This window comes from Physeter macrocephalus, chromosome 5, assembly GCF_002837175.3.
Source record: "Physeter macrocephalus isolate SW-GA chromosome 5, ASM283717v5, whole genome shotgun sequence".
In the NCBI taxonomy this organism is placed as follows: Eukaryota; Metazoa; Chordata; class Mammalia; order Artiodactyla; family Physeteridae; genus Physeter; species Physeter macrocephalus.
Window position 1 is genome coordinate 53,633,110 of NC_041218.1, and position 26,999 is coordinate 53,660,108.

The 26,999-nt window shown below is 39.7% G+C and overlaps 1 protein-coding gene across 2 annotated transcripts; it reads right to left on the reverse strand.

Annotated features, from left to right (window-relative positions):
• Positions 1-1,851: 1,851 nt before the first annotated feature.
• SRI (sorcin) lies at positions 1,852-17,184 on the reverse strand. Of its 2 annotated transcripts, XM_007111012.4 has the most exons (9): positions 17,030-17,184; positions 16,069-16,152; positions 13,915-13,984; positions 7,760-7,804; positions 6,694-6,737; positions 5,757-5,904; positions 5,400-5,513; positions 4,301-4,359; positions 1,852-3,326 (listed from the first exon to the last, which is right to left on the reverse strand). In XM_007111012.4, the coding sequence occupies exons 1-9, from the start codon at positions 17,078-17,080 to the stop codon at positions 3,300-3,302; spliced, it is 642 nt and encodes a 213-aa protein (XP_007111074.2). In that variant the 5' UTR covers positions 17,081-17,184; the 3' UTR covers positions 1,852-3,299. The 2 variants fall into 2 exon arrangements, with proteins under 2 accessions (XP_007111074.2, XP_007111075.2); XM_007111013.4 differs by lacking the exon at positions 7,760-7,804.
• Positions 17,185-26,999: the final 9,815 nt, after the last annotated feature.

A 26,999-nucleotide genomic window follows, 5' to 3' on the forward strand; every position in this document is an offset into this window, starting at 1 on the left:
AAATTTCAAATTTCTGGCACAATTTTATTAGTATTCACTCTGAAGCTAATAAGGTACCATGCTTTTCTATGTTACTCTCATTGTAACATCAATAAAGTGACTTTCAATAAAAGATTTATGTTATTTTGATGCATGACTCCCTTTAATCCTGCTTTTCTCCCAGTCACTCTTTCTCTTTCAGAAGCTCTGTGGGCATGCTGCTGGGGTTTTTCTTTTCTGTTCCACGCGGTTCTAGAATGGACCATCGGCATGGGGAGAAATACCATGATCCTTTAGTGAAGCCTGAATGCTTACTTGGTTGGACAGTTGGCCCAGCTGGGTGACATATGGAGTCTTCTCTATTTATCCACCTGCCTTATTTCATGAACACTTTCTCCCTCACCCTAATAAGGATCAATTTACTATATTCTGTCCTAGAGCCCAGGCAGTGGTGCTTATTTAATGAGTTCACTTGTGTCAGACTCTAAAGCATTGCGCCTTGGATGGGCTCTGTTTAGGTACATGAATTCACTGCCTAAAGAATTTTTCCACCCGGCCTTTTCATCATCTCCCCAGCAGCCCTTTCATCTACCAGTCTTTATGCTGGCACTTGGAATTTCCTTGCCCTCAGCTCCTAGTCTGCTGAGGAAAAAAGCAGTTATAAGTAAAGTACTGCTTTAATGTGAGAAAAAACAGAAGTCATTGACTAAGGGTTTGTACATTTATTATGAGATTAAAAAAATGATTACATATAGCTCCATTTCTTCAATTTATAGTATTTTAGGCATATAATAATCCACTAAGATAAACACTGAAACAGTAACACACTCAGCGAAGCAAAAGCAAAGTCTAGATCAGAGATAGCAGACGTTCTCGCTCACATGCCATTTCGTGGACTGACGGTACCGCCTGGAACGTCATGCTGAAGTGGAGTCTTGACTTTTTGGCTCAATAGGAGTGAGAGTTCTGATTAATGAAATATGACTGCTGTGGTACAAATCTATGCCAACTGTCCCCGGGGAAGCACAGACCTCTTGCGGCCACATTCCTATGGAAGTGCTCAGAAAGGGCTGTAAGTACTTTATAATCACAAATCTCTTGACACACCATGATAAAGCACTCATCCCCAAAATTAAATTAAATCTTGAGTTGGGGTGATTTGAGGAACTTAATTCTCCAAATGACTGAAGTATTCAAGTTTGAGCTCACAGTTTTATTATGCTCCAACTAGATGCTCTAAGAAAAGTAGACCAAAAAGTTTTGAAGAAGGTGGTGAGGCTGCACTGGATGTATATAATGAGTAAAACAGAACCCACCATAAAACAGAAATAAGGCAACATGAGATTCACTTGTAATGAGGATTCTGGCTGTGTTAAAGAAAGGATGGATACGTCACATTTGTCAAGGGGAGGGAAACTTTCTAACTGCAGGACATACTGAAGACCAGGCTGTACGCTTTCAGAAAGAAACAGTGAAAGTAGAAGTGGAGGAGATAAGGATATCAATAATTAAAGCTGAATTATTTCCAGAAACACAGTTTTGTAACACTTTAGCGCTTACCCAAAAGCAAATTCAGAACCATGACTGATGCAACACACCTTGGGGCCTACCAAAGCAGTCAGATGGTGCAAGCATGGTACATAACCTTTGGTCAGCAAGGGCCTTCTTCCTTACCACCTTGTCACCAGGAAATGACCATTTCCTTTTTTTTTTCTTTTGCTAAAAACAGCAAACCAGGCCAGCTTTAAATTTAAGAAACAGAAACATTACTGGTGCTTATCATGCCAACACTTTTTCATATTCAGACAACCCCAGGAGGCAGGTATTACCTCCTTTCCAAGATGGGGAAATTGAGGCTCTGAGTTTATCTAAAATGATCAAACCACATATTTAGTAAGAGGCACAGCCAGCATTAGAATCCAGACCTTACTAGTACATGGTTTAAAAATTAAAACAAAAAATGTCTTCCATTATAAATGTAATACTTGCTTGTCAGAGAATATTTGGAAGAGTAGCAGGAAGGGGGAAAATGAGCTCCTAATTCTGACTTCCCGTGGAAGCCACATCAACGTTTTTGTATACTCTTTTCAGTCCTTTTACTGTGTGTATATATATATTTTTAACATCTTTATTGGAGTATAATTGCTTTACAATGGTGTGTTAGTTTCTGCTGTATAACAAAGTGAATCAGCTATACATATACATATATCCCCATATCTCCTCCCTCTTGCGTCTCCCTCCTACCCTCCCTATCCCACCCCTCTAGGTGGTCACAAAGCACCGAGCTGATCTCCCTGTGCTATGTGGCTGCTTCCCACTAGCTATCTATTTTACATTTGGTAGTGTATATATGTCCATGCCACTCTCTCACTTCGTCCCAGCTTACACTTCCCCCTCCCCGTGTCCTCAAGTCCATTCTCTATGTCTGTACTGTGTATATTTTTTAATGTTTAAGTGTGAACACATGGCATATCAAAATGGATGTATCACCATTTTAAAAATTAGCATCTTCTGATTTTAAAAGGAAAGCACACACATTATAGAAAACTTGGAAAATACTGAAATGCATAAAGGGAATTAGTCACCTAGAATCCCATTAGCCAAAAATAACCACAGTTAATATTTTCATATATTCCTTTAGTCTTTTCCTATCAATTTTCTTTTTTACATAGTTAAGCTCATAATGTTCAAGATTTTTAAGTATAGTTAGCAAAGGTCTACATGGATGATGACAAGAAGAAACCTGATGACAGGCAGTATTTGCCAAATTATTCAACCAGTTTCCATTTATACAGCCATCAAAATAATATCTGTAAGCCTTTAAGCTTGTGTTAAGTTTCCACTGGAGATTCCTGACATATATTACCAGGTTTGTTTTTTTGTTGTTGTTGTTTTTGCATCCAAGTGGGTCACACATAAAGCTTTCAATACCACATAAAAGCCCTAAAAGAGGGACGACAACAGCTGTAGTCTGATGAAAAGGTTTTAGTAGCTTACAATGAAAAATACATAATGTGCCTTAAACAATTTGCACACTTAAATATACATAAAAGAGGCTTAGCAAGAAAATAATGCATGATTAACAATGGCTCAAGGAAGTTCTAAATGGTGTTTAACTGACCGGATCTGATATTAATAACATTCCAAAGAATATATTATCAAAACTAAAAACTTCAGTTGTACATAAAGTAATAAACCTTTACAACAGCTGTTAAGGAAAAGTGGCTGTGTAAGTTTGCACACAATTACTGAAGGCAAAGAGCAAAGGAGAACTCCAGTCGGAATGAATGTGGATTATCTTCATAGGTCTTCCTCCTGATTTAAACACTCATGACGCACTGAATGAACTGAAAGAGAAAAATCAGCGTTACACTGCAGACCTCAGAACACAGAATACACCCTAGCTTATTTTTAGGCAGCTTACCTTTTGGTATTCTCATTTGAATTGTGGATTAAAAAAAATCCTTTTCAAAATAGGAGTAAATGATGAGTGGAAAGGTTCATTATTTGAAGGAAGCAGTCTAATATAAAACCCAATGGGTTTCTCACGTCAAAGCTTCTTACAAGAAGCTCATCGTACCCCAATGGACAAAGAACTATTTAAATTCCAAATAATATCTTACTCTAGACATGGTCATGATCAAAGGCACCTACTTACAAATACAAGTAACAGTACAGTTTATACCATTCTAACCCATGGGGAACTTCAGAACTGCAGGCTTACCCCACTATTCTACCAGACTGCCTTTAAAACGGTTTATCCCCTTAAAATCTGCTTTATTAAAATAAATTCTAGCGTGCCAGTATATGGATGCACAGAAACAGAATATCTGACCCTTCCCTTGCAAATCAGAAACCTCAGTGTAGAAGCATCAGTATTTGCTGTGAAATGTTTGCTTCACCACCAAACACACAGCAACAGACTCTGCCTTTGCTCTCAGTTTTCTTTTGCATTCTTCCAACACCAGTGAGGCCCTGGGCACTGCTAATTCCTGCAGCATTCCTGCAAGGCCGCGCTGATTACCCCTCTTTCAGGGAAAATGGAACTTGGGTCAGGACGTTCAGATATTCCTTAAGTGGCCCTTCTGAGGCCAAAGCCTATGCACTTTCTGCTCTACAGGCCACCTCTCCGTCCTTGGAAACAGAGTGGGACTGTCACCTGAGAAGTTAATGCACACTGAAGAGAACACACCTTTAAGCAGAAGACATAAACATGTTTACACACAAGCCTTTTTAAAGTGTACTCATAACTGCAGCAACTGCTAAACCGAAAATATGTGCATTTTTGTATTTTGTCAGTTCCAAATTTACTGAGACTTACATCATCATACGGGAAATTTACAACACCTTGCTGAGCAGTATCCCGTCTTCGAAAGCTGTCTGTAAAACACCACAGTAAAATTTATTAGTTTTTTTTAAGCATCTTATCTGAAATTATAATAGTTAATTATGTTGGCACTGGGTTCAAAATGCAGTAACATTTAAATTGCACAACCAGCCAGCATAAACAAAAGACCAAAGCAAAGAAACCAACTGTACCAATATGAATAGATTTAATATGCAACCAAGTAACACAACATGCAGAAGTTGGCCAACTGTTTCTCAACGTGGAGCTGGAAGAAAACACCTCATCCCAAAGTCAGTAAAAGCTGCACTGACTTCCGAGACCATTCCTTAATTGTGATGGAAACACAGAATTTCCGACTTCTTAATAACATAGATATTGCTTAATTAGGAAATAGATGGATGGAGTCCTTAATATGACAAACAGCTGTGATCAGATATTCTACCCATTTGAGCTCTGTCCTATTAAATGAAAAGGATTTACTTTAATAAGAAAATCCACCCTCAAATTTGTGTCAGGATGAAAAAAAATCTTAAAACCAGATATTAAAAAGGGTAAAAAGCTAAAGAGAGGAACGAAATCAGAAAAAAAATACAAAAGAAAGAAAAAGAATAGAGGGGAGAGAAATGTAGAGATTATTGATACAGCTACATTTAAGAAGGACATCTGAAACAGAGACCACCATTTTAAATCTTTCCAACAGGAGGAAATAGGAAAGAGCTACCAATGGGTAATTTCACTTTTTTCAAGTATTTCATATTCTAGGGAGAAATCACAGAATATTGCTCATACTCTGATCAAAAACGTATCAGTTAGCTTGTTATGTTTAGAAACATTTTAGTAAAGTTTAATTAGGATTTTTTTTGGCCATGCCACTGGCTTGGGGGATCTTAGTTCCCCGACAAAGGATCGAACCTGGGCCCTCAGCAGTGAGAGCATGTAGTCCTCACCACTGGACCACCAGGGAATTTAGTTAGTATTATTTTAACGGCAGATTACTTAGTAATGTGAAATAAATTTCTGAGAAAACAGTTATTCTGCCAGACACGCTTAATAGTGATCTCAAAGGACACACCTGTTAGAGCTCGCAGCTTGACGCAGCAGGCGATGTAATCATCGAAGGTGATCTTTCCATTGGTGCTATATCGTTTTGCAATTGAATTCACAGCCTGGGGACTCAACCTAAATCCTGAAAGGGAGAAAAATCATCCAGCAAAAAAAAAAAAAAAAAAAAAAAAATCAAGGATTACAAAAAGACCGTTAAAAATAATCAAGTCTCCCCAAATTTTTAGGACTGAGGGGCTCATTTAAATTATGAATATGCACTACTTCTACAAATAGAAACCACCTTCATGTTAGCACTTAGTTTTAGAAATTAAAAAAAAAAATTACTTCTACCAATGAACAGAGAGGTGGAGTCAGTCATACCCACCCATTGTTGCTAGGGCCTTCTGCAATTCCTGGGGATCCACTGTTCCACTTCTGTCGCTGTCAAAACTGATAAAGTGTTGTCTCCAGCCGTTTAGTACAGCCCAGAGTTCTTTAAACTCGTTGAAACCCATTGTGCCTGACATATCTCTCTGAACTGTAATCAAGGATTAGCACATCTTTATTTTGCAACATTTTCTAATGATTAAATCAAAGATCAAGGGTAAGGGAATTTAATATTCTTTCCGCTGAAAAGGTTAAAAATGTTATACATTCTTTTGGACATGATAGGACAAGAGACTAATGATATAATAAAAAGGGCCTATGGAGAAAAAGCTCTGAGTACCTATTTCCCCTGGGGGAAAAGATAATTGATATGATGTGATTACAAGGAAATAACGAGGCCATTGTGAGCCACCTGTAACAACCAAACTGGGCTGCACTTTCTGGGTGGCCCAGGCTATGCTGCTTGTCCTTCTGTCCGGGGTCCTCTTTAGCCCTAACACTCCCTTGGTAAGCCCTCCCAGACCCACTGTTTTCACGTTTGGAAAATGAGGTGGGATGAAAGAACCATACCATCAGCACTAGCTAAACTAGTCTAAGAACTGTGGTGTGAAAAATCCCATTGCTTGAAGGCCAGGTTTGAATCATGCAGGGCAATCAATGTCACAGTGAAAAAGCCTCCCTGACTGCTCCGGTTTCTATACTTGTTTGTCTTTGATGCTTCCTCAAATTCTTAAATAACCAATGTTCTACTTACTAAACTTCCTTCCTTTTTCACACCAAATACCATCTTGAAAGCTAATGATTTCGGAAAACATTTTTGTGGTCATTTGTCACTTTGTGTTTACCGGGTATTAATCCTTAGATGAATTCCTTCAGGAAGGATTTTTTTTTTATCCAGAAAAAATACTCTAGGCCACAATCAAGGTAAAGGATACATCCAGCATTGAAACCATAAGGCGGCAAGTCTCCAGGTTAAAAGCTGTTAAATCAAGAAAAGTACATACATATTAATACAATTTCAAAAATTCACATTACATTGGATACATTCAAATTAATTAGGAATGTGATTATTTATACACTTTTATTTTTATATGCTGCTCAATCTACATGGAACTAAATTCATGGAGCTTTGAAGTAGATTTTTTTTTCCAGCTAGATAGGATTCCTTCCAGAACCCAAATTTAATTTTAACAACTTTAATAGAAATCTTTTTAAAAAGTTTTGCATCGTACTGTTAATATTTTTAGGTGTGATTTATGGTTTTGAAATTGGGGGAAAAAAGTGTCCTTATCTTTAAGAAAAGTATACACTGAAGTTATTTGTAGGTGGAATAAATGTTAAGAGATCTGGAATTTGCTTTAAAAGAACATGGGCAGGATTATAGATAAAACAAGAATGGCAACACATTGATAACTGTTGAAGCTGAGTGATGGGTATACAGGAGTTCACTGTATAATTACCTCTGTTTTTGGATAAGCTTAAACTTTTCTATAACATAGTTTTTAAAAGGTATTATATTCTTTCTTGCCTTTGAAACTGTAATATAGTGAGTTCAATTCACCATAATGAACCACAATGTATTATTATCCACCATGGTGAATGGGAGGGTTAGTTTGCTTTGTTCCTACTCACAATTGACTCTAGCTGGTTTTGCTAGTTCTGAGTCTGATCATTTGTTTTTCTTTCTTTTCCCTTTAATGTCATACACTGAATGGTCACCTCCTACCCCAAACAGGCTATGGCCTCTTTTCGTAGACAATAAGATAAATACGCTTGCTAGAATTGTGTGTTAAACAAGAGCATTCTGGACTGAGACCTGATGACCCACTTAGTGATGGCCACTGTTCAGAAACCTTTTTCGTTCACTTACAGTTCAAGGGTGTTCTGAGGGCATTTCCATACCTCACTTAGACAACCAAACTAGAATACACTTATTGGTTAATGGCCTACTGGTACTCTAAGCATTAACAAATTAAAAATAAAGAATTCCTTGCACCTTACCAATGACTTTGAGGAAGTGTTCTGAGGTACAAGGAAGCTGTAAAACTAGAAAGAAGAAGTGACAAGGGTCACGTGGGCAAAGCTAGCATAAATTTGACAAGTTTGTTAAGATGCACAAAGAATTAACTTTTTTTTACAGCTGTTACTAGCTTCATTTTTATCTCTAACAAAAGTGAATTTAAAACACAACTAAGCTAACTCTTATTACTGTAATGTCTCCAAACATTACAAACTATAGGTTTTCTACTTTTAATAGATTCCTCTGTTTGGCATATCCTGGAACCCTGAAATAAAAGGTTGGGGACTGTTTCTATTTTGGTCCTTCAACCTCCATCTGATCCACAGAGACAGTTCTCTGAGGTGAGAGGAGGCAACACTTTTCTACACTTTTGAGAGTTGGTTGGTTCTTCATTCTGATTTTTAAGTTGTGTGGAGGTATGAAGTCTCTCTAGTGGAGACCAGAGGTTCTCAACCCTGGGTGCTTATCAGAATCACCCAGAGGCTTTAAAAGATCCTGACACCTGGGCTGCACCAAAGAACAATTATTATTATTTTTTCAGCTTTATTGAGATATTATTGACATATAACATTGTGTAAGTTTAAGGTGTACATTGTAATGATTTTCTATATGTATATACTGCAAAATGATTACCATAATAAGGTTAATTAACACATCCATCACCTCACATAGCTACCTTTTGTGTGTGTGTGGTGAGAAGTTTTAAGATGTACTCTCAACAACTTTTGTTAAGTATAGCCACCACCACCACAGAACAATTAAATCAGAATCTGACTATGGGACTCAGGCATTAGTTTTTTTTTTTTTTTTTAAAGCTTCTCAGATGATTCTAGTGAGTAATCAAGATTGAGACCACTCTTCTACTCAAAGTGTGATTCCTGGACTAGCTGTTATTAATATCACCTGGGCGCTTTTGTTTCTTTGTTTTTTTTCTTTTTGTTTTTCTTTTTGTGGTTTGATGGTATATGGTCAGGCCACTCAAGATGGCTCTTCTCTTGCTCTCTGTACATCCTCTGCCCGACCAGGGCCTGCGTCACCTCTACCCTATGCACCGGACTGACATTCCTACGTACTTGCCCTGGGCCCCAGCTGGTGACTATTCTTATCAAAGGGGGAGTGAGTGGCCCTCTGCTGGCTTCCCTGGTAATGAATGAGCCCACCTGAGGTAACCCCGCCTTATAACTGGCAGTCTCCCCTTCCCCTCTGGAGTGAAGCCTGCTGCCATGTCCTGCCCACCTTCTGCTCCACACGGTGGGGTGTTGCTCCAGGACCTTGCTTCAGATGTATAAGCTCCCCCATCCATTAAACCACTGATGTCTCTGTTGCTGTCTCCGGGCTCTTTCTTCAGTCTTAAAACTGGGCAAGCGCAGGCCTTGTAACAGATGGTTTTCTTTTGTATTACGCTTGTGTTCTTTTTGGTTTTTGTGAATCTACTGTATGTTTTTGATTTGTGGTTACCCTGTTTTTCAAGTATGTTAACCCACTACTATATCTAGTTTCTTTAGACTGATAGTCATATAGGCTCAAATACATTCTGAAAACAAACCACATTTTCTTACTGTCCTCCCCCACATTTTATGATTTTGATGTCCTCTTTTACATCTTCATGTTTATCCTTTTGCTGTTCTTTGTAGTTATCATCGCTTTAAAAAATATTTTTTGGATTTTTTTTTAATCTGGATACTGGCTTATTTAAATGATTTACTTTCCAATTGTGCTTTTCTCTTTCCTATAGATTCTTGCTTCTTTTCTACTTAAAGAAGACCTTTCAATATATCTTTTAGGATATGTTTTGTATTGCTGTATTCTTTTAGTTTTTGCTTGTCTGAGAAATCCTTTCTCTCTCCTACTCTAAATGATAATTTTGCTGGGTAGAGTATCCTAGTTTGCAGGTTTTTCCCTTTGGAGACTTTGAATATATCATGCCACTCCCTTCTGGCCTGCAAAGCTTCTGTAGAGGAATCTGCAGATAGCCTTATGGGTGTTCCCTTGAAATTAACTCTGTTCTTCCTCACGTGGGAGCTTTTAGAACTGCAGCATCTCAGCCCTTAACATAAACCAACAAAATCAGGATCTGCGCTTTTAACAAGATCCCCAGGGGATATATACTTACATTAAAGCAGCTGGTTCAACGTGGACCAGCAGGCCCGGTAACCTGTTTAGAGATGCAAATTCTCGGGTCTCACCTCAGATCCTAATGAGAAATGCTAGAGCAGGGCCCCGCAATCTGGCTTTAGCAAAACTTCCAGGTGATGCTGCAGCTGCTGCAGTGTAAGGACTACCACTCCAGAGGGCCTGACAACCACAGGACAGGGCCAACTGTGTTTGGGTGTAAAGCGAGGCTTTTGGCGGCCAGGAAGCAGCCAGACCCTGTCTCCCAGGTCTATGAATGACACCATTACCCACTCAGCCCCCTGAGCCAGAAACCTGGGAAAGTCCACAATTCCCTCTCCCTTGACATTTGATCACCTTCCGAACAGCCTTAGAACCCATCCAACTCCAGTCCCACTGTCCTATCCCCAGTGCAGTCAGCACTTCTCTCATCTCTTTGACTCCAAGGGCCACCTAACTGGTTTCCCTGACTCCCCACGTTCCCCACACCCATACTCCCCAACTTGGTCTCGTACAGCCAGGGAAATAGGTGCTCTTCTACTTAAGACCCAGTGGAGGTGTTCCACTGCCCTCAGGATAAAGTCCAATCACCTTAATTGGCATATAAGGTCATACACATATTTTCTCAGTTCAGCTCCTTTCCTACTGTTCATTCAACCCCAAAAGCTACCTCTGGTCAATTTCTCTCAGTTCCTTGATTGAACCATCCTCCCTCTCGTCTCTGGGTACACACTGTTCTATCTGCCTGGAGCACAGCTTCCTACCTCACTCACTTCTTGGTCTGCATCATTTCTGCTCAACTTTCATTTCTCCTCAGTTGAGGTATCGATTCTGCAAAGAAAACTTTCCTGACCTCTGTCTGGGTTCCTGGCCCCTCTGATGTGACCCCACAGCTTACAGTAAAAGGTAAACCCTTTACCTACCCCAGCGCTTTTCACCGTGTTCCCCAGGCACTGTTGGCGCTTGCAGACCCCAGCACCTACCACGTGGTAGGTGTCCATTAGAAATGTGTTGGTTGGCCAAATGAATGAACACGTGAGACTGAATTCTCATCCCTATGCAGGAAGCTGTATACCACTCAAAGAGCCTAAGGAGGATATGGTTTTTAAACGGACTCTTCTGATTTTCACTGATACTTAAAAGTAATGTATAATCCCTTAGGTAAATATCAATCTTTCTTAAGTCAAAATTCAAATATGGGTATATGATTTTTCCATTTTAGGAAGTCTTCTATACTCATTAATTCATCAAATGCCTATTAAATATTCATTATGTGCAGGGCTCAGGGTACCAGGGACATCGGAAATACAAACGTGACACTGGAACCTGGCCCAGCTGACAGTCTAAAGTTAAAGATAAGTCATGTGCACAAGGTAGAGGATGGTAAGCCATAATGGAGGCACCAAAAACTACCAGATGTTGAGGAGAGGCTCCTTCTTGGTAAGAAAGACTTCATAGAAGAAGCAGCATTTAAGCCAAGTTTTGAACAACAGAAAAGATTTGGGACATCTGGCGACAGCCATGTAGAGCTAGGGACCTGCATAAGCAAAGAGAGAAGCAGTGAAGTCCGGACAGGCAAAGGAAGTGGGAGAAATTACCGTTAGATGAAGGTGCATCACTGAGGAGACTGAATTCCCGGGAGGCTGTCTAGCTTTTGTTTTATATGGGCACCATGGAGCTACTCAGGATTTTTAGAGGAGGAGAGTGACAGGTTAGAGCTCTTTGCCAGGGAGAACAGAAATCTGGTCCTCTTTTGTGAGAGGACTGAGAAGGGAGGGAATGAGGTAGGCAGTGGACAAAACAGAAAAGTCACCATTCTGGGCAGTTCCAATGAGTTAGAACACTGACATCTAATAAGTTTGGGTGAGGAGAACTCCTGTTCAATTTTAATAGTATTTTTTTTTTCCCCAGAAAGCGCTTTTACTAATGCTAATCCTATTTTAAATAATTTCAAAAGAATCTTAGTTATAATTTTATCTTGACTCTCTATCTCCTTTCTCCTGTTCATTCTGCTAAAATACCTCAAACAACTTTTCTTCTAGTGGAAATCCACAATGTAACAGACCTAGCAGGAAAATCCCACCTGCAGTTTCTCTCAACCTTACCACGTTACCTTATCAACCTTACCTTATCCCCTGGAAAAAAGAGCAACTTCCGTCATCAGCGCCACCTCTAGGCATGACTGCTCCCTCTTAAACTGGTTAAGAAGGTGCCATAGGTTTCTCTATCCCCCCTGCCACCCCTAGCGCCTGTCTGTCCGCACTTTCTGGCTTGGAAGCTGGGTTGAAAAGACCAATGGCTGTATAACTTATGCATTACAACACTCACTCTGACATCTCACAACCAAGATGGTTTTGTGGTTCATTACAGCCTCCATAACCAGATGACAGCAAGCAAATTAATGCGATCACATGATCCAGATGATTCAGGATATGTCTTTTCTATAACTCAGTGATCTAAGATCATTAGTAAATGCAGCTTTCTCAAATGAAATTTTTAAAAGGAGTGCTCTCCAAGGATATACTGCCCACTTTGTTCGATTTGAAAACCGGCCACACCTCTTCTACTGAAAGGGTGTAGAGTAATAGTCTATGTTGTGACATGGCTCACTTCTCTAAACCCTGCTATTAGACCTTCTTTGTTCACCAGCTCCAATTGCTTGAGGTTAACAACTAACGATTTAAATGTATTGCCTACAATAGCTTAAAAAAAAAAAATCCCTAATCTAGAAAAGGGCTTCTTTTGTTTAGGACGAGGGTAGATGACAGAAATGCAATAGGTTCCTCTTTTGAATTAATTCCCACAACTAGGAAATGTTAATTGGATACTGAAGTCATAAAACAAAGGATGATAAAAATGGATATGCAAGTAGTTTAAAAAGAGAGCCACCTAGTAACTGTGCCATATCAAACAGTCAAAAATGGCCACTACGGGTCCTCAAGTGTGAATTCTAGTTTGAGTGTTTTTTGTTTTTTTTTTTCTTAAGGGATCTTAGTTCCCAACCAGGGATCAAACCCGGGCCCACTGCAGTGAAAGCACTTGAGTCCTAACCACTGGACCGCCAGGGAATTCCCTAGTTTGAGTGTTTTAATTCACAGCTTACTGGGAAGTTGAGGCTTCGATCTGATGTTCTGTCTCAAATAACAACTGGCAGAGAAGTTGGTAGGTCATGTACATTAGCCAAGACACTGTTCTCTATCATGGTCAAGACATGATTTGAAGAGAAGCATGTGGCATGTGTGGGATGCAGCATCCTGGCAGGAGTTCCCTCTCTGCAGCTCATGCAGAGTCAAAAGGCAGGAAGCAGGTGTAAGTACAGGGGCAGTCTGTGAGGAACTGGGGGGTGGCAGGAAGGAGGACTACTGTAAAGAGTTTAGAAATAGGAAGGGCACGTCTTACTTAGCCTGATGTAGAAAGAGGAAAGACCTGGGGGATGTCAAGGTGAGCATTCATGCTGTCAGGAGCTGAGACCAAGAGTGCAGAACTGGCTCCTTGAGGACCAGGGGTTGGGGACCAGGCACCGGGGAAAACGGAGAGGAGGACCAACTACTCAGAACTAGGCATGCAGGACAGGCCACTCTGGGACCAGGTGCACAGGACCAGTCACGCAAAGCCCTAAGTGCCACCAGGCTCAGAGACAGAATAAGCTCTTGGCAAACAGTCAGCAGTGAATGTTAGCTCCTATCATTAACGACACCTGACCTGGTAGATTTCATTTCAGCACCTTACCTCATTTTCTGAGGAGGCCATATAGACTGTCATTGGTTTGAATGGTTCCAGATACATGGAACCCAAATCCAAGAAACCCACTAAATCGGTGGGTAGTGTGGAATCATTCAGTAAGAACTGTTTTCAGATTAACATTTTGAAATACACAAGAACCAACTGAATTCAGCTTTTGAAATTCTTAACTTTGCTGGATCAGAAAAGCTCAGATTCCTTGAAGGCCATAATAATCACAAGTAACATCTGAAATATGAAACACGACAGTATGTCTAGAGACACTCTGGGGCTCCTAACTTACGTTTGTATCCTCCAGCAATGCCCGACTGTGTCAGGCATCTCTGCAATTCATCAGCATCTATTTGTCCATCCTTTAAAAAAAAAAATAGGAAAAGGAATCACAATCGTGATTTGTACTTTCTAGTTCTTTGTTTACATTCAGTATTCAGTGTAGCAATAATGGTAAAGAAAATGAATATTATCATGCATGAGACTTTTTTTAAAGGGATGCCTGCTAAAAGTAGGCATTCTTTTTCCTCACTCTACTTCCCATAACAATTTAATGACAGAAAGAAAGACAAATTGTTAGGGCCTCTTCTGCAAATGTATAATTAGGGCCATAAACAAAAAATACATTTCTTAATACCTAGGTAAAGTGGGCATTCAATTTCAGGCTTTATATTAAATAATCATTACACAAGAATTAACCAAGTCTGAAAGCTGCTTACACCTGTACTTTAGTGGAAATGATGAAAAGGTATTGGTAATACTAAATTTCCAAATTAGACTAGGCATAAATGTTCTCAAGTATAAGTTTCCTCTTTTAATAAAACAGTGAGGTGAATTCAGTTTCTTCCACTGACACATGATATTTTTAAATGTATGAATAAAACTAGTTTCTGTCTTGAACTACTCTCAGTCTGAGCTAGGAATCTGCCAAAGCAAGCATTTTAAAGTAAAATTATTTATGTAGTTGATTAAAAGTCTTATTACTCTTTCTAGCTTTTTTTTTGTCGGGGTGTGTGGAGAGCAGGGTACACAGATGACATCAGTAAATGAAAAGTCTGGTTCCCACAGAAAGCGTCCTCTGTGATCACCTTTGCTTATGATGTAACGAATTGTTTTTTTGGATCACGATTATACCTGGGAGACAGAGGTTCCCCGTGCTTATTCACTGCCTGACCTAGGTCAGAACTAGATACATGTAACTTTTAGGGATTTTAAAATAAAATACCTCAATCCTCAAGTCCATGACTATTATATGTTCTAGACGAGGGGCATGATCAATAATGTGAAAAACGATGGGCATGCTGCTGCAGGCCAGGGCTGCTGAAAGCTAAGCAGGGGGGGTCACTTACATGGCTGCAGGCACAGGCAATCTAAGAATAAGAAGTCTTGAGCTTTGCCGTGTCTTGTGGTTTCAAAGATACTGATCACTAACAGATGAAGCAGATACTTAAGGGGCAGCTCTTTCAGTTTTAGACTCAATTTTCCAGTGTTTCTCAAACGGTATTTCTTAGAGTGCTATTCTAAAAGGTGGTTGTAGGTTGTTATTCCATAATAGTCTAAGGCATTTTCACATTAAGATTGTGTTATTTCTAGCTTTTGATTAAAACAAAGCTAAGTTGAATTCATAAGCACAAACACCCCCTCTGGACATGTTTGGGTTATACCTACAGTATATCTACCATATACATTCACTGACCTGGGAGCTGGGGAAGGGGCCTCCCTCAAGATGCACTACCGCCTGTCATATGACTTAGAATGTAAAGAAGTGAATGGTCTTGGGGTGCTGACCTTTATTCTCTCTCTGGGTCAACAGACCACAACACCTGATAAGGACAAGGAAGAGCTGACCTAGTAACAGCATCTGCATCAAAGAGGAACTAAACTGTTCAGAAGATTAACTTCCTGATAGTAAGAAGAATATAGTACCTTTCTTATTTTGAAGCTGGTGGGTTTTTACCATAAATACCTATTTCCTAAGGGGGTAACTGATTAACAATCATACTCTACCCAAAGAAAGTGTCCCCTAGAATCTGGCTACAGAATTACTAGTACCACATGCTTTTAATTGTACAAAGAAGGGTTTAATGTTCAGCAGATCTGGTATTTCTTCTCTGGAAACCACTATGGACCCTGACAATTCAGTTCTAAAGACATCTTTCTACCTCACATATCTTCAAAGCACATTTATACTAGCCTGTTCTGTTGAATCTGACCCTAATTCAATTACAAGTTTAGTTCTGAATGTAACATAAATACGAGTAACCCTTTGTCCTAATTTGTTCTGAATATTCAAAAATAAGTAACTGCCTATGAACTTTTTTTTTTTCTTGTGCAGAAGCAAAGGAATTCTTTTCCAGAGGAAAGGCTGTTTCTCTGTGCCACTATAACAAAGGTTAACACAAATGTAGAATCTGACAGTCCTTTAATGTTAAAGGGAAAAGCTGACCTGTCCAGCTACAGCAGCAAAGTAACCATACAGCGGATCCTGAGTTTGTCCGGGAAACGCAGGCCCTCCGGGAGCCCCTCCATACTGTAAGAAAGGAAACAAATGCATCATTCCGCTGACCAAGTTTTATTCTTTCACCACTGAGTGCCTCATGCAAAGCCAGGCAATTGCCAGGCCTTCGCTGTCAGTCGTTTGCCACCGGGAACTCTCTACCTGCAATCACTCCTCCCCTTTCTCCCATTCTCACCCCGTTATAATTTAAAAACCGGCAGCTAGGATCAAAATGAGTAGTCTTGACAGTGACATCAGTGTAAGTGAAGCAACTTTACAAATCCCCATTAACCCGCAGGCTACTGAGATAAACGCAACCTGGGCATGCAACTTACATTTTTCTAGCGTTTACGGTATTTTTAAAGCGTTTTGAGACAGGTGTAGCCTCGGGAGGGGTGAGGTGTGTCAAGGCGAGGGAACTTTCTCTTTTGGAAACAGTTCCCACGACGACGCGCATCCCTGACGCAGAGCGAGGCGGCCTTCCTCCCGGAGGTCTTTGACTCTAACGGACTTTCCCTGACTTTCCTGTTTTTCCCACTTTCTTTCAGAGAGGGAGAAGTGGACCGCAGGACCATTCTAGATTAAAATGGCTGTTGCTCTCAGGGAAGGCGGAGAGGAAGGCAACTCCCCATGTGCACGATTTCACGCCGCGGATCCGGGAGTCACAGGGTGGGCTTCTTGGGTCAAAACCACCCGCGCCCCGGCCCCGCGCAGCCAGCCGAGGGGAGAAGGGACAGAGGGAAAGAAGGCGCTGGAGACAGAGGCCGGTCGGCAGGGGCCCGGGGCGAGGCGGCTGGCAGGGCGGGGGCGCCCGGGAGCCGCCCCGGCGGAGTCGCCACGTGTGGCCTCTCGGCGCCCCCGGCGTCCAGGGGTCGCACCCCGGCCGCGAGCCCGGGCGTGCAGCACTCACCCCGCCTGCGTAGTAGCCGCCGCCGGCGCCAGGGTGCCCGGGGTACGCCATGCTGCCCTCTGTGCCGCAGCCCTGCGCCTCCCGCCTCCCCGCCGCGGCCGCGTCGGGCTGCACCACCGGAGCCCACGGGGGAAGCGCTTCACGTCTGCCGGCCCTGCCAGGCTCCACTCCCGGCCCCTCACCCCCTCCTGTGCTCCGCCCGGTCTTTGGTGTTTTGTGTACTCAGGCCCTGACGAATCGGAAGTCCGGTAAGTGACTTCAGACCCGCGATACAATTCGCACCTGCGACTCTCCTCCCTTCGAAACGAATGGCACGTTCCGACACGAACCCAGTTCCTGGGGTATTCTTTTTCTCTTCCTGCTTGGACATCTTCTGTTACGCTTTTTATTTTAAATAACTTTACTGGACAGGCCTACGGGCTCTAAGCAGAGTGCGGTATTGGGGGAAGGGGCTGAAGGCTTTAGGGCAGCTCTTAGATGATTTCGGGGAAAGGAGACATCGTCGAAAAATCAAAATTTGAAAGCGCCCTCGGGAAACAGGAATAAACTCGAGGAACAGAGAGCCAGGGAGCGTTGGCTGGCGGTTGCACTTATCACTTAACAATAACGGCGTGTTTCCTTGCTAGGGGACACTGTCATCTGGCTAAGCTGGGTGTGACTCGGCTATGGCCTGGGGAGTATAGAGAGCATTTACTGGGCAGGGCAGCCTCGCCCAGATTGTTATTAGAAATTGAGTTGTTTGAATTATCTGGATGATTTAGGCAAAACAGTCTCAGTCTCCGAAATTACTCAGCTACTCTTTAAGCAAGAAAAGTTTCGCTCAAGCTTGAGAGTGTGCTGGTAAATATTCAGGAGTGTGAGAGAGCTGGAACTTGGAACTTCACTCAGTTGATTCAGGAAATGGTTTTCTTCACACAGTTTTCTTTTTCACCTAAACAGTTTGAAGCAATTCAGATGTGAAATTTTTGTTTGGTTTTGTTTCATGTAATTTCAGTCACGCAGAATGTTTTTCTGAATTTTAACGTTTTAAGAAATGCAATAATGAGCAAGATTCGCAGTATTTGCTATGGAGGTTGCACAGAAAAATTGAATGAGTCATGAACATTTAACAAATATTGGAGCACCCGCTGTGCGAGGTACTGTGCTTGTTCACCGTGGTGGACCGGGTTCCTCCCTACTGAGTTCCTGATCTGTGTTCTCACTAGGGTCATTGTTTTCCTCTTATGTATAAACTTCCCTCTCAAGTCCTCTTTTTGGATACCCAAATGCTAAAAGCCAAAGTCCTGAATCGTGAGAAAATTCTAATAGTCCCTGTTGTCTTATATCAAATAAACTATATATTACTTGCTTTGTGTTTGATTCAGGAAGTTGATTACTGTTTTCAAATACCACAGCCATCATCAACGTAGATTAGACATATGAGTCCTTTGGCCTATGTGGAGTTTTTGTTTTTTTTCTCCCTACTATTTTTTATTGTGGTAAGAGCACAACATGAGATCTGCCCACCTAACAAATTTTTAAGTGTACCGTGCACTATTGTTAAAAGCATGCAGTGTTGTACAGAAGATCTCCAGAACATTTCCTCTCACATGACTAAAAATCTATACCATTGAACAACTCCCCATTTCCTCCTCTCAACCCCTGGCAACCACGATTCTACTTTGTTTCTATGAGTTTGACTACTTTAGATACCTCATATAAGTAGAATCATGCAATATTTGTCTTCTTGTGATTGACTTGTTTCACTTAGCATACTGTCCTTGAAGTTCAATCATGTAGAATATTATAGGATTTCCTTCTTTTTTAAGGCTGGATAACAATGCATTGTATGTATATACTACATTTTAAAAAATCCATTCATGCATAGATGGACGTTTGGCTTGCTGCCGCATCTTGGTTACTGTGAATAATGTTGCAGTGAACATGGGTGTAAAATCTCTGAAATCCTGTTTTAAATTATTTTGAATATATACCCAGAAGTGGGGTTGCTAGATCATATGGTAGTTTTAATTTTCTGAGGAACTTCCATACTGTTTTCATAGCAGCCTCACCATTTCTAATTCTCACCAATAACGTGCAGGAGTTCCAATTTCTCCAAATACTTGCCAACGCTTATTGTCTATTGTTTTTGTTTTGATAATAGACATCCTGACAGGTATGAGGTGATATCTCATTGTGGTTTTGATTTGCATTTCCCTGATAATTAGTGACATTGAACATTTTTCCATATACCTGCTGTTCATTTGTATGTCTCTTTTGTAAAAATGTCTATTTAAGTTTTTAGCGCATTTTTAAATTGGGTTACTAGGGGGTTTTTTTACCATTGAGTTGCGGGAGTTCCTTATGTATTTTAGAGACTAACTCCTTGTCAGATATATGGTTTGCAAATATTTTCTGCCATTCCATGGGTTGCCTTTTCATTCTGTTTCTTTTGCTGTGCAGAAGCTTTTTAGTCTGATATAGTCCTACTTATTTATTTTGTTTTTGTTGCTTGTGCTTTTGGTGTCATACCCATGAAATCATTGCCAAGACCGATGTGACAAAGCTTTCCCCCTAAGTTTTCTTCTAGAAGTTTTACAGTTTTAGGTCTTACATTTAAGTCTTTAATCCATTTTGAGTTGATTTTTGTGTATAGTGTAAGATAGGGGTCCAATTTCGTTCTTTTGCATGTGGATATCCAGTTTTCCCAGCACCATTTGTTGAAGAGGCCATCCTTTCTGTATTGTGTAATTTTAGCATTCTTGTCCAAGATCAGTTGACTGTATATGCATGGATTTATTTCTGGGCTCTCTATTCTGTTCCTTAGCCTCTGTTTTGAAGTCTGTTTCTTCCAACTATAAGGAATAGAGGTGAGGGCTGAATTCAAAGTTGAGTGTACGCTCCTCCAAGACTCAAGTTTGAAAGAAGTATATAGCATAAAAAATATTTGTAAGAATGCAGAACTAGTTTTATGGATAAGCATCTATGCTCATTGTCATTTCAGTTGTCTTTAATACCTTCCTACTGCCCCGCTGCTAAAGAATTGAATTTAATGGAGTGCTACAAATGAAATTCTCACAATTATTGCTAACAAATTGGTAAGCTGTTGCTGCTTTAGTTTATGAAAAAATTTGTGCCAACTAATAGTAACAGACACATATATAGTACTTAATATGTGCCAGACCCTCTTCTAAGCACTTTATATATTTGCTTAATCCTCATAAAACCCCATGAGATGGATGCTGCTATCATCCTCTATATCCAGTTGAGGGTACAGAGGAGGTGAGAGAACTTGCCCAGAGCTGAATTATACTACCGGGCTGTCTGGCTCCTGGAGTCTGTGCCCCGCATCAGGGGGCAGCAAACTTTGTAAAGGGCCAGATAGTAAATAAATTAGGTTTTGTGGGACGTACAGTCTCTGTAGCAACTACTTAGTTCTGCCCCTGTACCATGCAAGCATCCATAGACAATACACAAATGAATGGCTGTGGCTTTGTTCCAGTACAACTTTATTTATGGACACCAGAATTTGCATTTCATATAATTTTCATATGTCATGAAATATTACTCTTTATTTTTTCAATTATTAAAAAAAAGTATGTATCATTTAGGTCCCAGGTGTATAAAAGCAGGAAGTGGGCCAGATTTGTCCCTTGTCTAGTAGTTTGCCAACCATTGTTGCAAACTGCACACTGTTGCAGGCCCCTCCAGGATTCTGGTTTATGACTCTGAGAGAATAGCATGTTAGGGAATGATTATTGGTTTTAAGATAAAGCTTACAGGTACTGGTGGCTGAGTTACCCTGAGAAATGCTGACCTCACTGGGGTAGGATCCTATGTATAGAGTGGCTTCCAGTAAGATGGTCAACGGGAAAATTCTGAAACTCTGACTCATTGGTCTCAGTCTTGCCCTTTGTAGTAGCAGCCAGGGGCGTGCACCATGACAAAGCTGGATGCAAAGCTAGCTTTTAAATGTTATTCATGTAACATGGATTCTTTATTTATGGCTGAGTATTGCCAAGCCTAAAAAAAAATCAGGAAAAAATAAAGATTCAATAAGAACTCTACAAGAATAGAGGTGAATACAGACAATTTACTTTTATGGTTTTGATATTCATTCCAATGGAAGGGGTGAAAGTGGAGAGTGAGAGAAAAGAGCAGCTTTACTAAGTTCTTGGTTTGTGCCACGTGTTGGCCTAGGTACTTCCCTATGGTTGCACTTCAAGAACATCACCTTGGAAAAGAGATGCAATTATCCACATTTTATGAAATTGAGGTATAAGTAACTTCCCCAAGGTCACAGACCAGGTCTTGAGCCCAACTGATTTATCCAACTCTAAAGCACGGGTGTTTCAAATGTAAACAAACTACAAAGATGCTAAACCAAGCTTACATTTTCCCCATCATTGTGCCGCTTCCTGAGGAATTTGGGCAGAAGAGGGGCTGCCAGAGAAGAATCTTAGGGTAGAAAAACCCTCCAAAGTTTATAAGAATCAGCCTTGGGCAAGAACACAAATCATCAAAGAAATAGTTCAGAGCGAGAGAATCCACTCCTTGTGTCTGTTTTAATTTTGAACCAAATAAAAACCCCAGTGGAATAAGAACTCATTCTTATCTTATTCCTATGCCTTCAAATCACAGAATCCTGGATATAGACACTAAAATCCTCACGTCATTTAAAGAAACTCAGCAACAGAGCACCTGAGCTGTGTAGTTAGAAGAGGGATTCCTAACTGGTATGGACAGTCTGGGGAGCTGGAGTACTGTGTTATTTGTCCTAACAATTTACTAAGTCCTAGCAAAAGACTGTGAGAGTTATGCAGCCGTACCACAATGATTGAGGGTCCTGGCAGCAGCATGGGTCAGGGAGAGAGCTATGGGAGGTTTATATATATTTATTATTTTTTGAATTGAAGTATAGTTGATTTACAATATGGTGTTAGTTTCCAGTGTACAGCAAAGTGATTCAGTTATGTATATTCTTTTCCATTATGGTTTATTACAAGATATTGAATATAGTTCCCTGTGCTATACAGTAGGACCTTGTTGTTTATCTATTTTACATATAGTAGTTTGTATCTGCTAATCCCATACTCCTAATGTATCCCCCCCTTTCCCCTTTGGTAACGTTTTCTATGTCTGTGTGTCTGTTTCTGTTTTGTAAATAAGTTCATTTGTATCATATTTTAGATTCCACATATAAGTGATATCATATGACATTTGTCCTTCTCTGTTTGACTTACTTCACTGAGTATGATAATCTCTAGGTTCATCCACATTGTTGCCAGTGGCATTATTTCATTCTTTTTGATGGCTGATTATAGGACGTTTCTAGATAGGCTATGGATCATAGTCATTTTGGAAAGTCATTGGAATCACAGAAGCCTTTGTGTTCAACTTCCCCAACCATGTTGTTTTACAGATGAAGAAACCAAGCCTGGGAGAAGGTACATGGCTCAAGCTGTTGAAGGGCTGGCCTAGCCTGATGTAAATATTTGACTCTTCCAATTAAAGTTGTGGCATTATCTGAATATACCTCTCAGAGAGGGTCTTGATTTTTTGTGGTGTACCTTCCCCTATCCATCTGTATTCATACTTTGAAGACAAAAGACAATGTGGACACTCTCTGCCCCTGGAGAAAAATTAACAAAGTACTGCGTGTGGCATCCAGAACTTTCTCACTCAGAGAAGTAGTGAAAGAAATAGTCTAGATAAGTAACTGCCATTCTTTCACCATTTCCTGCAGTTGAATTGCTCACAGGTCTAACATATCAGGAAGAAATGAGCAGTAACCTTTGCCAGATTAAGGTCTCAGCTTTCTTTTAACTCTAATCTGGGTGTGTCACTTCATGATTTAAACACCTCTGCCGGGCTTCCCTGGTGGTGCAATGGTTGAGAATCTGCCTGCCAATGCAGGGGACACGGGTTCGAGCCCTGGTCTGGGAAGATCCCACATGCCGCGGAGCAACGGGGCCCGTGAGCCACAACTACTGAGCCTGCGCGTCTGGAGCCTGTGCTCTGCAACAAGAGAGGCCGCGATAGTGAGAGTCCCGCGCATCGCGATGAAGAGTGGCCCCCACTTGCCACAACTAGAGAAAGCCCTAGCACAGAAACGAAGACCCAACACAGCAAAAGTAAATTAATTAATAAACTCCCCAAATATGTGGAAATGATTGTTTATAACAACATATATAACTAAGAAGTATTATTTCTATTTTCTTAAGATGGATGGGAAAGAATTTGAAGACTAGAATCTTCACTTCGGAATAAAAGACACCCCTTTTCTCTAACTGCCCGGAGTAAAAGCCCACTTAATCATGTAACTATAGTATTTTAAAGGAATAGTAAAACTTCCATCACTGATGTTTTAGTGCTCACATGTAAAGTATTTAACCAGTTCCTGGCACATTGTGGGTAATAATGGATTGAAACCACAGCTGTTCAATAGAACTTTTTGCCATGCTGGAAATATTCTATATCTGTGTCATACAATACCATACTCAATAATCACATGTGGCTATTGAGCGTGTGAAATGAACTAAAATTTTAATTTTATTGAAATCTATTTATTTAATAAATTTATTATAATTTTAATTTTATATTGGAGTATAGTTGATTTACAATGTTGTGTTTCAGGTGTACAGCAAAGTGATTCAGTTATACATATACATATATCTGAATCTTTTTCAGATCCTTTTCCCATATAGGTTATTACAGAATACTGAGTGGAGTTCCCTGTGCTATACAGTAGGTCCTTGTTGATTATCTAGTTTATATACAGTAGTGTGTATATGTGAATCCCAACCTCCTAATTTATCCCTCTCCCCCACCTTTCCCCTTTGGTAACCATAAGTTTTTTCTAAATCTGTGAGTCTATTTCTGTTATGTAAATAAGTTCATTAGTATCATTTTTTTAGATTCCACATATAAGTGATATAATATGATATTTGTCTTTCTCTTTCTGACTTACTTCACTTAATATGATAATGTCTAGGTCCATCTATGTTGCTGCAAATGGCATTATTTCATTCTCTTTTATGACTAATATTCCATTGTATGTACGTACTACATCTTCTTTACCCATTCATCTGTCGATGGACATTTAGGTTGCTTCCATATCTTGGCTACTGTAAATAGTGCTGCAATGAACATTGGGGTGCATGTATTTTTTCAAATTATAGTTTTCTCTGGATATATGCACAGGAGTGGGATTGTTGGATCATGTGGTAGCTCTATTTTTATTTTTTTAAGGAACCTCCGTACTGTTCTCCATAGTGGCTTGTACCAGTTTACATTCCCACTAACAGTATAGGAGGGTTCCCTTTTCTCCATACTCTCTCCAGCATTTATTGTTTGTAGACTTTTTGATAGTGGCCGTTGTGACTGCTGTGAGGTGATAACTCATTGTAGTTTTGATTTGCATTTCTCTAATAATTAGTGATGTTGAATCTTTTCATGTACTTTGTGGCAGGTTTTTAAAATTATTGATAGTTATTACAAATTGCCTCACAGGAAGTTTATAGCCAATTTATACTATCATCAATAGGATATGGAAACATTTAGGTCTATTATACAAAGGTGTGCAGTGATGTACAATGATGTCATTGCATATTTCTCCCTCTGTAGTACTGGATTGTAGACTGAGTTGTTAAGGTGGTTATCCTTAGGTGCTGAGTTTATGGGCATTTTTTCTTTAATTTTCCTTATATGTAAATTGTCATATTTTTTAGTGAACACTAAAAGGAAAGAAGTGTCCTATTAATTAAAAAAAATAGAAAACAAACTTTGTAACATTAACAAAACCCTACCATGAACAAAATAAAAGGCACATACAAACTAGAAAAAATATTTGCAACATCTTTAGTAATGCATTTATATCCTACACAATTAAATATAAATCAGTAAAATGGAGACATGTTTGATTGAGATTCATCCTGTCCTTTGCCTACTCTGCACTTTGATCTACCACTCCCTCACTTATAATCCTACACACACATACACACACACACACACACACACACACACATCTTACCAACCCATACCCACTCTTACCTATAATCCTACATCTACACACACACACCCTTGCCCATACATATTACTCTCAGTTACAAACCTAAATGTACACATATCCATACCTTCCCATGCCTACCTATCCAGCAATTTGATGTCACAATTTGGAATTATGAAACCACCCTTTGGTTTACATATAGTTTTAAAAGGTAAAGTGATTTAACAAGGTCATGCTGTTAGCAGTTTCTGAGTCCTAAAAAGAACACAGGTCACCTGAGGCTTTATCCAATTTCCTCTCACTTATACCTTGGCTGTCTACATGCATCTATTTAAATAAAATCTTCCATAATATCTTTAATAATCTCTCCTGTCATTGAGATGTAATACAAAAGTTAGGCAGATGGGTCCTGTGTTAATAGATTTCCCAACAACCATTATACCCTGGTGATGGTTGGTTTAAGATCCAGGATATATAAAGAACTCTTACAACTCAATAACAAAAAAACAAATGACACAATTAAAAATTGGGCTGAGGACTTGACCAGATATTTCTCCAAAAAAGATATACAAATGACCAACAGATACATGAAAAGATGCTCTACACCATTAATCATCAGGGAAATGAAAATCAAACCCGCAGTGAGATACCACCTCACACCCCTTAAGATGGCCATTATCAAAAAAAACACAGAACATAGCAAGTGTTAGCCATGATGTGGAGAAATTAGAACCCTTGTGTACTGTAGACAGGATTGTAAAATGGTGCAGCCACTATGGAAAACAATGTGGAGATACCTCAAAAAAGTTAAAAATAAAATTACCATATTATTCAGCCATCTCATTTCTGGGTATATATCCAAAAAAATTGAAACCAGAATCTCCAAGAGATATTTGCATACCCATCTTCATACAATATTATTCACAATCGCCAAGATATGGAAGCAACCCAAATGTCCACCTACAGGTGAACCGGTTTTTTAAAATGTAACGTATACATACAATGAAGTATGTTATCTAGCCTTAAAAAAGAAGGAAAACCTGTCATATACTGCAATAGGGATGAACCTTGAGGACATTGTACTAAGTGAATTAAGTCAGTCACAAAAAGACAAATACTATGTGATTCCACTTATATGAAATAAGTAATCAAACTCATTGAAACAGAAAGTGGCATGGTGATTGCCAGGAGTGGGGGAGGGGAGATGAGGAGTTGTTCACTGGTACAGTTTCAGTCATGTGAGAAGAAAAGTTCTAGTACAATGCTGTGCACATGGTTACCAGTATTGTACTGTGCACTTAAAGATGGTTTAGATGGTAAATTTATTTTTTTAACCACAATAAGAAAAAAGAGCATATGATCTAATTCTGGCCAGTAAGATTGGAAAGGAAGTCATGTGGGGGGCGTCTAGGACATGTTTGCTTGCTCTTAAGAAAAGTGATTGAGGAAGAAATGGTTGTCTGGAATTGTTACATGTGTTTCACTACTAGTCTGACATACATGCACCAACAGACTCTCAGGGCACAGAGCCAGACCACTGACTTACTGCACCTAAAGTTGCCAGACTTCTGAGCAGGAGATTTCCCTATTACTTAATGTAGCTGAGTCGGTGTTTCATGTTACTTGCAGCACAGAAACATCTTCCCTGAAAAAAAGAGACTATTTCTTAAGCATGATTTTATTCTTTAAGTTATATAAACTATGTATCTATTAAAAAAAATAGACCTACATTAGACCTAGGAACTAATCTATACGTTAGAATTACTTATTTAAAAAATATAGAGAAGACTTTCTTTTTCTAAAGTCAGGTTTATTGAGGTTTATTTACATACAGTAAAACCCCAGTTTTTAAATATACAATTTTGATTTTGACAAACACATACTTCTTTATAGGTTAGTCTTTATGCCCATTTACTAAGTTAAAAAAAAATTAGGAGGCATTGTCCTAATTTCAGCTTTTATCTGAGAAGAAAATTTCTCTCC

Bases quoted from the DNA above. Each gene is read 5' to 3' on its own strand.
- SRI (XM_007111012.4), bottom strand. From the start codon at position 17,080: ATGGCGTACCCCGGGCACCCTGGCGCCGGCGGCGGCTACTACGCAGGC. The intron at 16,153-17,029 runs GTGAGTGCTGCA...CCTTTCTTACAG, and splicing joins GCGGCTACTACGCAGGCGGG to TATGGAGGGGCTCCCGGAGG. The intron at 7,805-13,914 runs GTAAGTTAGGAG...TCTTCTTTCTAG, and splicing joins CATTGCTGGAGGATACAAAC to TTTTACAGCTTCCTTGTACC.